The sequence below is a fragment of the Hydra vulgaris genome, chromosome 13 (genome assembly GCF_038396675.1).
Source record: "Hydra vulgaris chromosome 13, alternate assembly HydraT2T_AEP".
Taxonomy (NCBI): domain Eukaryota; kingdom Metazoa; phylum Cnidaria; class Hydrozoa; order Anthoathecata; family Hydridae; genus Hydra; species Hydra vulgaris.
In genome coordinates, this window is record NC_088932.1 from 21,213,714 (window position 1) to 21,229,414 (window position 15,701).

The 15,701-nt window shown below is 26.2% G+C and overlaps 1 protein-coding gene across 3 annotated transcripts in view; it reads right to left on the reverse strand.

Moving 5' to 3' along the window:
* The window catches only part of LOC136089411 (uncharacterized), a 58,036-nt gene that overhangs the window by 26,031 nt on the left and 16,304 nt on the right, over positions 1-15,701 (reverse strand). For all 3 annotated transcript variants that reach the window (XM_065815387.1, XM_065815386.1, XM_065815385.1), the window contains exons 3-4: positions 2,798-2,824; positions 1,590-1,663 (exon numbers count right to left, since the gene is read on the reverse strand). In XM_065815387.1, the coding sequence (XP_065671459.1) occupies positions 1,590-1,663; positions 2,798-2,824 (101 nt within the window). The remainder of the gene's footprint in view (positions 1-1,589; positions 1,664-2,797; positions 2,825-15,701) is intronic.

A 15,701-nucleotide genomic window follows, 5' to 3' on the forward strand; every position in this document is an offset into this window, starting at 1 on the left:
ATATATATATATATATATATATATATATATATATATATATATATATATATATATATATATATATATATATGTGTGTATATATATATATATATACATATATATATATATACATATATATATATATATATATATTTATATATATATATATATATATATATATATATATATGTATATATATATATATATATATATATATATATATATATGTATGTATATATATATATATATATATATATATATATATATATATATATATATATATATATATATGTATATATATATATATTTATATATATATATATATATATATATATATATATATATATATATATATATATATATATATAAATGTTATGTTATAAACCACTAAATTTGTTTTAGTCAAAGCTTGTTGTGATTTTAGCAAAAAATCTAATATTAATTATGGAAAGAACTAATGAATTAACAACAGAAAATCATGCTCAGGTTGTTATTCTACGTGAACAAGGATTGACCCTGACTTCTATTGCTGCACGTTTTAATGTAACACATAGCTGCATTAAAAAAAAATTAAACCAATATCAAGAAATTGGTAATTACCTTTTGTCAAAAATATAAGCATTGGTCAGGGGAAGATTGGGAAGATGTAATATTTACCAACAAATTACTAATCAAACAATTTGGTTGTCATTCTACAAGCGTTAGACGCCCACCTTGCCAACGATACAACCCACAGTATATGCTTTCTACTGTAAAACATTGCCCTAAAATCATATTATGGGCTGCCATTAGAGCAAATCAAAGTGGTGGTTTATGGTTTATGCCTTCTAACACAACATTATCTTCAAAAACTTTTAAAAAAACATAATTTTCATGAACATCACAAATACCCACAATGTTCATCATGATGGAGGACCCTTTCACAGGGTCAATCTTCTAAGCAGTTGGATACGTGAGAATGGGGTTGAGATCATTGACCCCTGGCCTGGTAATTCACACAACATCAATCTTATTTAAAACTGCTAGAATCATCTTAAAAATGAAGTTTAGAAACTAAGACCCTCATATTCGGATGATTTACAAGATGATTTAGGCAGGTATGGACTTAACTTGTGACTTCTAAATACTTGAGAAAGTTCATTCACTCTATGCCTACCCGCTTAGGTAATTTTTTAAATGCTAAAGGACATCATAGTAAGCATTACCTTCAAGTATTCAATTAATAAAATATTTACCAATGTTTCAAAGATATTATTTTTGTCAATTGTAATGGTTACTAATATATTTTGATAAAATAAATGAATAATTTAATAAAAATTATGTTTTTTTAAGAAATAGTCTGTAAAAACTGTAAAAAACAAAATGTTATAATGCAGTATAACTAACTAAAATGTTTTGAATTGTCGTACGTAAACACTATCTGGTTGATAACTTTGTTAAATATAAAAAAAATTGAAAAACTGAATAAATTTTAACGAAAGTATTGCCTAACTACTTTAGAATTTAAAACTTATAATTAAAAACTAATCAAAATCTTTTTTTATTTTAAAGCCAAGTAAATGCAATTCGAAATGTAATTTTATATAGAAATTAGATGGTTAAAAACTTACCTATTTTGAGGTAACGCAGAGCATGGTAATAATGGAGTCATGAAAGCGAAAATGAAAGTGCTTCCGACAAATGTCTAAATGAACATAAATTTATAACTTTAATTTCATAACATATTTTAATAAGTTAAATTTTAAAATATTTTGCATTTTCTTGTTTTTAAATTTATTCTATATTTATTAAAAAGTAATTCAATGTACTAACTTTAAACTTTATTTCAATTTACTAAAAAAACAAAATTACTTTAAGTTCATTATTGATTAATTATTGCTAATTACATTAACAATTAAAAACATTTATATAGTTAAAGAGTTTAATTTTTTATTTAACGTATTATTAAGAAAAGTAAAAAAATTATTTATAGTATTATTTATAATTTTTATTAATAAATTTAATTATAATTACAATTATTAAAATACTATAATTAATAAAACTAATTATAAGTTAATAAAATTATTTATAAACTATTAAAATTAATTATAAATCAATAAAATTAATTATAAATTAATAAATTTAAATACACTTTTGAATAATTTTTCTAAACATATTTAAGTAAGTAAAGCGTTTTAGCAGTATTATTAGTTTCAGCATTTCTTATACGACTACTTGAAACTCTAGAAAACGTGATTTTACTACCTTACCTACCTTTACCTTAACATACTATTTCACCATCTTTATAACACCAAATAATTTACTTTTCTTACACTTAATAATACTTAGTTTTTTCACTTAATACAGTGTAAATAAATTCGATCAATTCTAATTTATTGAACTTGTACAAAATACTATTCAATTTATGCTGATCATTAATTGAATTTAACAAAATGCTCAAGTTTATATCCACGCGTAGATTCAAGAACAGTTTAAACCATAATGTAATTTGTCATATAACTCAATTATTGTGATCTAATTGACATAGTTGTTGTGTCAACAACATATCCTTGATTAGCTTTCTTAAAATTATTTTATTTAAAAAAAATTTTAAATTTTTGTTTGGTAATTTGTTAAAGTATTTTTAAAAAATGCAAGGTTATGACAAAAACCTTTAACAAACCTTTATTTTAAAGTAATACAAAGTCTATAACTGAAATACATTAAATAAACTTCCAAGTAATGCGGTATACCTAAATAAAATTTTAATGTTTATTAATGTACACATACAACATACAAAACATACAATCTAATTCAAGAAAATAAAAACAAAACAAACCTTTTTAGCTCCAAGCCAAAATTGTAACTAAAAGATAAAATTTTAGCAATAAAATGTGAACATAAAAAATTCACAGGGACTTTATATATATATATGTATAAAGAATATATGCAAATTGAGTAACTCTATTTTTTTAAAGTATGACTTTTAGAACAGAAAAATAACAAGAGTTTGCATATCGATACATTATTATGCAAATTGGGTACCTCTATTTTTTGACAAAATGACTTTATGTATATATATATGACAAAATGACTTTATATATATATATATATATATATATATATATATATATATATATATATATATATATATATATATATATATATATATATATATATATATGTATATATATATATATATATATATATATATATATATATATATGTATATATACATAAATATTTTTTTTCGATCTTTTATTGCATTAATTTTTATGTCAAGAGCTTTAGAATTTATTTGCCTAAAATAATTATTATCTGTTTCTGGGTAATAAGCATTGCTTGTTTATTCTCCGAAACCAATGACAAATTGAAAATGGAACAACTCAAATTTTTTCATTTCCTCGACAAGTTAGGTTTTTTAATTGATCTTATTGAATTTGCTGCTTTTTTATCCACCGCAAAAAACAAATGGAAGTTGTTATTATCTCTCATTTTTTTTATTATATCAATCACTAATTATGCAGATTTTTTTCAACTGGTTGCCTACAACTTTGTCAATTGAAGAGATTTCGACAAGTTATCATAAAGTCAAAAGGCTTATAAAATAGATTGATGCTAAATAGTAGTAAAGGTATTTCATCCAACTCTTTTAACCAACAAATCTTTTTCTAGTGGTCAAATTTTTCTTTCATGCGTGTGTTCCGAAGATGCAAGAGTGATTCATATTTATCTATGACTCTCTTAATACATTCTTCCGGAACGGTCCGTCTTATTGTGGAAAGTTTCTTCAGATTTTTGAAAGGTTTAGAGCCTTGTTCTAGACCATTCCAATCTTGATGTTCTCTTTTAATGTTTCCAAATAAATGTTTTCATTTTGTTGAAAACTTTACCAGTACACATATTTCTTCAACAACGCTTAAGATATCTCACAAAATCTCACATCTCGTAGTCAGCAATTTCACGGATAAACTTAGAGAATGCCCTTGACAGTGTATGGCAACAGCTTTTGAATGTCGGGCAAGTTTTTGAGCTTATTCTCCAGATTTCTTCCATATCATATTAGATGCGCCATCATAGATTTAACCCCTGCAACTATCAAAACTTAAGTTAATTCTAAAGAGACTATCTTTAATAATAAGTAACATAGTATCGCTTTTAATCAACAGGGTAAACCCTATAAGTCTGTAAAAGGGATCAAATCTTTATCTACCGTTCAAAGTCAAAACAATAGCGGTTCTTTGTTACTAACTTCAGTACATTTATTAGCAATAATGGAGAAAAACTTGCATTCTCAGATGGTTTTCAACTTTTCCTAAAATGTTAGAGCAGCTTATACACCCAAAACCTCATTTTTTATGTGTATACTTGTAACCAGTTTATCCATCAAGTTAATCTATAATGTTCATGTTGTAAGTACCAAGGGGCAATACTTGAGTAAAATTCCAATCATGTCGTTCCCATCATGACCTTACAAAGCTGTTCCTCGTTTTTAGAAGTAACGTGCGCATCGAATGACTTACAAAAAGTATTTTCGCTCTCCTATTGGAAATCTGGTTTTATAGCTCACCTATTAGAAATTTACTTATCCATTAACTCGCAATATCTTGACATTGGACAACGTTAAACTGATATAAGGAACCAGTTAACAAGTTATGTTCAAAAACCTCTGACTTAGAGTTCTTAAACGTTTAATACAATTGTTTAAAGAACAAACAGCGAACGTAACTTAACGTTTGCTGCAAACGTTATTTTAGTAGCACTTAAATGCTCACCTGAAACACGCACTCACACAGAGGTTCACTCACCGCTTTTCTTTTTTTTTTTTTTAGCTTTTAAATTAAGCACATAATTGTATAGGTCAAGGCGGACATTCTGTTTAAAACTACATTTGCTAGTCTTTGTGTAATGTAATGCTTTTTTGAACTTAAAAAGTCTTCATTTATCTTACAGTACCTGAGTATAATATAATTTTAAGTACTTGAGTAAAAATTTATTTGTATTTAAGAACAAACTCACCATGTTTGACAATCAAATTACACCATTTTAGGCTTATTTGAGAGCCCCATGATTTAACTATTACATTTCAACCATAAAGCACATAATTGGCTGAGCTGATTACAATTAACAAAAATTCCTCCTAAAAAATTCTTGCAATGAAAAAGTTTATTAATTAATACTAGTTAATTATTTTAGTATATATAATATATTTTTTGTTCAATTTATTTAGGTGCCCCAAGAAGTCCTTACGGTCTTATCACAGAGCATCGCGGATAAGCATTTAATCGGAAGTTCACGCTTACTTCCTAACCGATGTCGCAAAACTTGCCCAGAGGTGGGATTTAACCACGGATCCTTTGTTTCTGAGGCAAATATATAAATATATAAATAGTCATTTATTATTACTAGTTAAATATACTAACAAAACAACATCTATAACATAAAAAATAAATACGTGTTGTTTTAGTAAAAAGGACAGCCTTTAAAATTCTAAATATATAAAATATATGCGTGTCTTTTTTAAAATAGCGCAATATACAATACTTCATCAAAAATAAAAATTCTTTTTTTTTTATTGAAAACTTTCTTATTAAAAATTTAATTTTTTATATTAAAAAAACAAAAGCTTTTTGTGGTTTTGATAAACAAGCTAATTTTATTTATGGATGGTTTAGATGTACAATTTATAAAAACCTTAAACTGTTATCAACTGTCAATTATATATATATATATATATATATATATATATATATATATATATATATATATACAGTTTTATACTCAAACCACCCAAATAGACACCACAAAAGCTTATACAAACGACAATAAATAATCATAATAATATTTAATACTCTGGTATAATTAATAAAACGCCACTTCACATAGTTAAACGAGGAAATTGTATCCAATAAATAAATAGCCCATCTATATTCAGAGCAAATTCCAATTCAAACAAATTGTCTTATTTTCCCTCGTCAAGACGACCTAGCATTTGTAAGAAATTTTTATTTATTCTAGATAAACATATTTCATGCCAGATTTGTAATTAATCTCTGAATGATATACTGTTTTCATTAGAAGAATATGAACCTGTATCAGATTGAACGGAAAACAATTTTTTTGTGTTGAAAACAACGGTTGCTCGAAACGTACACCTTCGTTGATATAACATAAAATTATTAAAATTTTTTTTTTTTTTTTAGTGTCAATTTTGTTTAAATTGTTACTGTGTTGTGGCTGTTGCTAAAGATGCCATCCGTATAAGTATGTATATCTAACAATGCATAATGCATAACTGTTTTCAAGTATGATAATATAATATATTTCATATAAAACAGAACTAAAGTATTATAACATAATGTAGTTAACAAAACAAGTGTTACTTCCTCGTGTAAAGCATTTGTGTACCTATATATAAACACGATTATTATTCATATTTTTCATCTTGTTGAACATTAATTTTAAAGACTTTTTAGGTAGTTTACTAATAATCGCTTCTCTGGACGGATTTATATGGGGAGGTTTTTCAAATAGTTCACTAATTGTTTCTACAATAGACGAATATGGTTCGTATGGTTTTCGTTTGAAAAATATGCTCTTGTCTTATGTTGTTCAGATTGCTTAGTAGTACTTAACATAGTAGTAACATACTTAACTTAGTAGTAAGTAGTACTTACCATAGTAGTAACATACTTAACTTAGTAGTATTTAACAAAAACTTATTTTATTTTGGTCATGGGCGCATAAGAGATATATTCTTATGTTATAATATACTATACATATGTATATATATATATATATATATATATATATATATATATAATCTTAATCGCTCATGTTTAAATCAAATGTTAAATCAAATGTTTATTAAACAGTAAATTGGCTTCAAATAATTTTATTTTATGTCACGGTTGTTTACAAGCATTATATTTAGGTACGCATGCGTAAGAAAATATAAAAGATTTTGAACTTTTAAAATGGCTACGGTTCTTAACTACAAATAATATTTAATATGGCAACGGTCCATTTGTTATTTGATTTCTAAAACTCAATGTTGTAGCCTTATTTTTAATGTAGATTAGTACATTATTACAAACATTTTACAAAATTATAAATAATGAAAAATAATTAAAGAACTTTAAAAACTTACGGTTATATTTGAAGTTGTAATAACTTTTTTTTTTTTTTCTTGTTTTACTGTTTTTTTTACTGTTTTTTTTTTTTTAGCTCATTCAGTTCTTTCTTTTTTACATATCTATTTTATCATATTATTTATTACATTATTATTAGCTATATAATTGTATATTTTATTATTAAGCGTTAGTCATTTATAGTATTTATAATTTTATTATACATTACTACTACTACTTTTGTTATTACTGACACTATTTTTATTACTATTGCAATTTTTGTGATTATTACTATTATTATTGTTGTTATTATTATCCATTATTATTATTATTTTGTTAATATCTTTATCATAGACTTCATCATTGTTATATATTCGTTATATTGTTTCTGTTGCAATAATCTTATTAATATCAATATCTTTATTTCTAAACAAATTTCTACTTATTATGTCTAAACTCTGCAAAATTTGTGATAAAATTATTCGTGCTAATCATCATTCACTTCAATGCAATCACTGCCTAAGTTCAATCCACAAGAAATGTATAAAATAATGATTTTAGTTTATTAAAAAACTCTTCCATGAATTATTGGCTCTGTATTACATGTTGAAACAGTATTTTTCCTTTTCGTTCTATATCGGATAATGAACTACGTCTTCAAACTTCTATTGACAATATATTACATCTCAATGATCTGCCTAATGACCTTTGCCTTTTTCCCTGCTCCCAAGAATCTGATACTTTTAATCAACTCAATAATTACTTTACTGATCAGCTAAATAACAACGACAATGATGATACAAACATAGTTGAGAATCCAATCAATAGTAAGTACATTGATACTGAAAAATTTAACTCTTCAAACATCAATATTAATTGCTTTTCTCTATTTCATTTAAAAATCGCTTCATTAGTTAAACATTTTGACGAATTAACTTCACTTTTATCTCTAATAAATTATGAATTTAGTATAATCGGAATTACAGAAACTAAGCTGAAATCTGATTTACTCCCAACAACTCCAATTAATCTTAGTGGATATGTTTCTGAAAATACTCCAACAAAAACTTCATTTGGAGATGCTCTACTTTACAATTCTAATAAATTAGTTTATAAATCTAGAAACGATTTACTTATGTATAAACCCCAATTCTTAGAGTCTATTTTTGTTGAAATCATTTTCCCTAAAACGTCTAATATCATAGTAGGCTGTGTTTATCGCCAATTTTATTATTTTTTATAATTTTATTATTTATAAATGAATTTATTGTTTCATATCTAGCTATTCTATTCGAAAAACTTGCTGTTGAAAAAAATAAAACTATCTTTATAATGGGTGATTTTAATATCGATCTTATAAAAGCAAACTCAAATAATTCCATCTCGGAGTATTTTAACACCATTGCTTCAAACAACTTTCTTCCTTTTATATCTTTTCCAACAAGAATTACCAATCACTCAAGTACTTTAATTGATAATATATTTTCTAATTCAACTTCTAAAGATATTTTTTCCGGCAATCTAACTATTACAATATCGGATCATTTGCCAAAGTTTCTAATTTACTATTCTTTTAAGAAAAGAATTATTAATTCTCGAAAAAGCAATATTATTCTTGGAAACTTAAAAAAATTAAATAGTGAAGAATTCAGGAACGACTACTTTAAAATCAACTGGGATAGAGTAATCAAAGTTTCCAATAATAATTTAAATAAATCATATAAAGATTTCTTCACTTCCTTTAACTCTCTTCTAGACAAACACGCACCGCTAATAAAACTAATTAATTAATTAATTAGTTTTATTAGCTTTTTAAAGTAATTGTGGCTTAACTCGAAGCCTTAAACCATAGATTCCTTCAGCAATTTTAACCTCGATAAAAAAACAAAACAATGTTTTTAAGTAGTTCCTTATAACAAAAAGTCTTCATGACGACAAACTAATTCTTGAAAAAACTTACAAAACCTATAGAAATTTACTTGTAACACTTATTCGAAGAAGCAAAAAAAAACCACTTTTCTAACTATTTTACTACTAATAGCAATAGTTTGAGAGCTACGTGGAAGGGTATTAGAACTCTTTTGAATATACGTTCGAATGATATCTCATATACATCTTGTATATCTTTAAAAAACACCATTATCGTTGATCCAGTTAAAATCTCGGAAATTTTCAACTCCTTTTTTATTTCAATCCCTGAAGATCTGTAAAAAAATATTCATTCATCTCATACTGACTTCCATAAGTATTTAAAAACATCAAACCCTGACTCTCTTTTCATTAAACCAACTGAAAAAAATGAAATAATATCAGTTATTCTTTCTCTAAATGATGGCAAGGCTTCTGGTCCAAACAGCGTTCCAACCTTTATTCTAAAACTTCTTGCTCATGATATTTCGTCAGTACTTTCTAAACTATTTAATCTCTCATTCGCTACTGGTATATTCCCTAATATTTTAAAAACTGCATCTGTTTAAACCAATCCATAAAAAGGACTCAAAACTTGACTGCAATAACTATAGACCAATATCATTATTATCAAATATCAGCAAAATTCTTGAAAAATTAATGTATTCTCGTATCTACCACATTCTTGTTAATTCTAAGTGTCTCCACGGCCATCAGTTTAGATTTTGTTTAAAACACTCTACTTCGCATGCACTTATTATCATTACTGAAATGATTCGTGGTGCGATTGATAGTGGTTCTTTTGCTTGTGGCGTCTTTATTGATCTTCAAAAAGCATTTGATACAGTTGACCATAAGATTTTAACTGAAAAATTGTATCACTATGGAATACGGGGTATTGTTAATGATTGGTTTTCATCCTATATTAACAATCATACTCAGTTTGTTTCGAATTTTGGGTTTCAATCCACAAGTAAAGTTATTAAGTATGGTGTCCCACAGAGTTCTTTTATAGAACCTTTACTGTTTTTAATATATTACCGATCTGCCTCACTCTATAAATAAATCGATTGTTCATCATTTCGCTGAAGACACTAATCTTCTATGCATAAATAAATCACTCGCGCAGCTTTGTAAAAAAGTTAATTCAGATCTCCATCATTTGTGTCATTGGTTAAATAGTAACCGTCTTTTCCTAAATGTTAATAAAGCTGAATTTATTATTTTTCACCCTCCAAAAAAAAATGTTGATAGTAATAATCTGAAAATTAAACTTAATGGTAAAAGACTTTACCTATCTAAATATATAAAATACCTTGGGCTATTTCTTGACAAAAACCTACCATGGTACTATCAACTAATTCAATTAAATAAAAAACTCTCACGTGCCAATAGTATGCTGTCATTAATACGACACTATGTTCCCCAAAATGTTTTAATATCAATTTACTATTCCTTGTCCTCCTCACATATAAGTTATTGTTGCACTGTTTGGGGTCAAAAAGGTGGTTTTATATTACATCGTATAAACAGTTTACAACGCACTTTCTTAAGAATTATGACATTTTCTTCTTTACAATCTAATATCGAAAATAGATTTTCTGAATTAAAAATTCTAAAAATTCAAGATCTTGTAAAGCTTTAAATTGTCTCTTTGTGTTTGATTTTCTTCAAAATAAACTACCAAATTCGTTCAATAATTTTTTTATTAAAACAAGTGACACACACAAATATTATACTCGAAATACTGAAAATTTTAACTTGCACACTTCCTTTTTCAACACTATCAAATTTGGCAAGCTCTCTATAACACATCAATGTATTTCTCACTGCAACTAAATAATATCATTAATCAAAAATTTTTTTTTTTTAACTAAATACCCTTTTATTATTAACATTCTTCTTCTCAATCGAAACCAAATTAAAAAATTTTTATTTGAGTATATATTTAATGAGTATTAATTTTATCTTATACTATTATTGCTTTTTTAAGTTTACTGTATTTATAAAACTATTATTACTTTCATTTTATACTGTCTTTTTTAAATCTACTAATACTACTATAATCATTAACTTATCTTTGTTTTTTAAATCTTAATAATATTATTTATAATGATAGTGAAAGTGATTTAATTAAAGTAACAATTTTATGGTTATTGTCCTAATTTTTGCAATTGTTATGTTTATTTTATTCTGTCATAGTTATAAACTTCACTATAATTATTTTTACTATTGTTTTCATCATTAGTTATAATTTTTAGTAAAGTTATCATGATATAGTTACTATTTATTTTTTTATTTACATTATTATTAATATTATTATTTTTATTATATTATTATTACAACTATTGTTATCATCCTTATTTATTAGTGCCTTATTTCCTTTCTTTCTTTTTTTTTCTTTTTAATTTCTTTTTTTATTTATAATTCTTCCTTTGTTTTGCTTGTTGTTTTTTTTTTTTTCCTGGTGTCACTCCAATGACAAGTTTTTAACTACATGAGTGACACCTAACCTAATTTATGTGAGTTTATAAAATATTATTGTAAATTTTCATATTTTATGGTTAAATAAATGGATAACTAATAGAAAAAGAGTAAAAAATATCTTAGCGTACTTAAACTTTACTTTCAATTAATAACTTTTTAGTTTAACTCATAAATTTGCTTATATATTTGAAATCAATTTTCTAAACATATGAATATAGGATTTCAATAACTTTTTTTTAAACTTTAGATAAATATGTTCTATATTTAAGATATTCTTTTAGCCATTGCTTCAACTTTTTTTCACTATAAAAATTTCTTTTTACTGTAATGACTATTTACTAATATATATATATATATATATATATATATATATATATATATATATATATATATATATATATATATATATATATATATATATATATATATATTATTTCTTTTTACTGTAATGACTATTTACTAATATATATATATATATATATATATATATATATATATATATATATATATATATATATATATATAAATATATATATATATATATATATATATATATATATATATATATATATATATATATATATATATATATATATATATATATATATATATATATACATTGAGCGCTCTGTTTGTGGAATACATTAACATAATTTATACATATATATATATATATATATATATATATATATATATATATATATATATATATATATATATATATATATATATATATATATATATATATGTATATTAGGGCGGGCCAAATTTTTTGTCGATTAGAGCCGCCCCCTAGGATGGTTATATGGACAATTCTAAGCAACTTTGGTAAAGAAACCATAAGTCTATCTCGATTTTCGAATCTCCCACTTTTCAAAAAATGATTTTTTCCCAATAACATCATTTTGATTCAAAATTCGATTTTTTTATTCATTGTTATATTATCTTTTTTTATGTGTATATGGGGCGTTTTTGGGGTCAAAAAATTCATTTCTGATCTTGATTTTTACCTTTGACCACCGCCAGAGGGCGTTTCATGCATATTTTAACTATTTTTTGTCTATTTTCCGAGAAAAATTACAAGTTTTTTGGTGAAATTGATCTTTATTTTATTTTTTACAACAGAAATTCAACCTAAAAAATAAGAACATGTGTAAAAAAAAAAAAAAAAAAAAAGATGAATTTAGTGAGAAAAAAATGTAACAAAGTGTTGTTGCTTTCAAGTCAACAAAGTATTTATTAAAAAAACACATTGGTAAAACATCATTACCGACATATTTTGTGACAGAGCATAATAACAATGACATTTATGAGTGTTCAGTTCATTCGTGTTTGAGCATTATTCCATTGAAGGTGAATTATAAATATATTTCCTGCCAGCGAATAATTGTTAAATTCAAAAATATTTAAAAGGTATGTATTAAATATGTGCAATTTTATACACATAGGCATCGATGTTGTTCTCTTTCTTGATTACTTTTTTCTGAAATATGTAATACATTGTAATGTATTTATATGTATAGCATGTAGGAATAATGTGCGTAGAAATAATATATTTGTATGAATGACTTGTCGGAATAATGTGTGTCGGAATAATGTATAGCATGCCGCCGAAAACCAAACTGGTCCTTAGGGGCAAAATGTCGTTTGACATTTCGCCATCAACTTTATACTGTTTCCGTTGCTCATTCGTTCTAGAAAAATCTGCGTATGTTAACACATAAATTTTCAGTTTTGGAAAAGAGAATGAAATTAATCTTAAAAAATAATAATCATCGTGCGTATTTACAACAACATTTTATATGAGAGTATTTTTTTGTTTATGTTTTGTAAACAAAGCGTCTTTGAGTCATTTATTTAGCGTTCGTTTTTCGTTTGAAATCAAAATTTGATATTTGAATATAAATAAAATTGTCACCATTTTTACCACTGTGTATTTACCAATTTGAAGGTAGAAAAAATATATTCGAACCAAATGTTTTAAAATATACTAATTTCCCTTATTTTTTAATTTATTCAGTAAAAGTATACAATGGATCCAAATGCATTGCCGTCTACATTGCAAACCGCAACAACATTAACGAGGACCGAAAGTCATTTGAAGCATTTACCTTCGCACGATGTTGCTGTTTTTGGTGCATTCAGAACGTTCGTGCGATCTACAAAAGAATTATTTTACATCGGCAAATATCAATGAGACTTGAAGGCAGCATTATGCTCATGTGGATTGATTCCAGATCATTTGAAAGAGTTCATGTGAGATTCGTCTAATGTCAGACAATTGATGATACCGGAATTCGAAGAGCCAGCACCAACGTCAACAATAATATCAATAAGTGTTGAAGAGAGCCATTTAGCATTTGAAACAAAGTACTGATACAGATGAGCCATGTTCAATTCCACAAGATGTTCCGCCAGTGATACGAGGACCATATACTCCCAGATACGATGCTTCGAACTTCGCTGCGATGTGTGATCAATTTGTTGTGTCTGATAGAATAGCAGCAGCACTCGCAACATCTCTTATGCAAGACATTTACGTAAAAGATGAGCATGGCATTCCTATCATCATGGATACAAATAAAGTGCGTTGAGAAAAAGCCAAATGCAGACAAGAATTGCTTCTTAAGCAGCATGATGCATCCAATTTGATTTTCATTCGACGGCCGAAAAAATGATGCTTAAACAATGGAAAAAATTGATGAGAAGTTCTATGCAAGGATCGTGAAAGAACCACATCTAGTTGTTTTGAAGGAACCAAATTCTCAATTGATAGACTACACAAAAGTCGAAAATGAAGATGCTGAACACAAGTTGATGACATTGAATGCATTCTTCGTTGAAAAAGAAATTGCTCTCAATGCATTAATTGGAAGATGCTGTGATGGTGAGCCAACAAATACTGGCGTAAGAATTGGGATTTTTTGTCGATTTGAATTGCATTTGAATAGACCGCTGCATTGGTTTGTGTGCCTTCTGCACTTCAACGAGCTGCTATTTTATCATTTGTTTGACACTTTGGAAAGATCATCAACCACTGGACCACGAATAACAACCGGAACGTTGGGCAGACAAATTGAAACGTGTGAAAATTATCCGGTATGTATCATTTGTCATTTTTCTCATCAATTTTTTCCATTATTAAATGGTAAAATTGCATTTAATTTATCTAATTTCTTTTTTTTCAGCTTGCACATGAATTTGAGATAATCGTGCTAGAGAACATGCCACCTGATTTAGATCCATTTGAATTATCCGCTGATTTAAAGTACTTATACAAAATGGCCAATGCAATTTCAAATGGTGTTGTTCCTGCGGATTTATCTCACATTAAACCAGGACCAATAGCACATTCACGTTGGCTCACCAAGGCGAATAGATTGTTGCAATTGTATGTGTCAACTGAAAATCCATCAAGGAATTTGAAAATTCTGGCAACCTACATAATGAAAGTGAAGGACTTGATGTTGAATGTGCCGATGCACTTCAACATCAAGTACTATATAATTCGGTGGTCTTCGGTAGTGTATTAATTTACAAATTCATTCGTTGTACACAATATTTGGATACAAATCTACGCGGAGTTGTGAATAATGTCATTAAAGACAATTCATATAACGCACATTCCGAAAATATTTTGTTAGCGATGTTATTTGATGATAGAAAAGAGACACGAAACATCGCAATCAAGAAATTTTACATTACCGAAGAAATCTGTACGACCCGCCACATCTTAGAGTTTATCAAAAACCATTGATGAACTTCAATTGTACATATTATACGAGTATGATTGATTTAAATAAAGATGATGTCTTATTCGAACCACCGTTTACGCATAACATTACGTATGATCACTTGGAACAATATTTAGAATACGATGATCCACCATTGCCTGATCCAAGAATTCCGGTAGACATACAGGCAACGGAAAAACATGTTCAATTGCCGGCTAGCGTTTCTAAACGTGTTTTAGAAAAAAGTTGACACAGTGTTATGACAGTTTCATCAAAAAGCCGTGCAAACTACCCCAAACTTGAAAGCAAGAAAGACTTTCAAAAATAACTTATTTTGCTTTTCTAAAACTAAAGTCATTTTTTTTATTTTTTACACATGTTCTCATTTTGTAGGTTGAATTTCTGTTGAAAAAAAATAAATAAGGATCAATTTCACCAAAAAACTTGTAAATTTTCTCAAAAAATCGACAAAAAAGAGTTATAA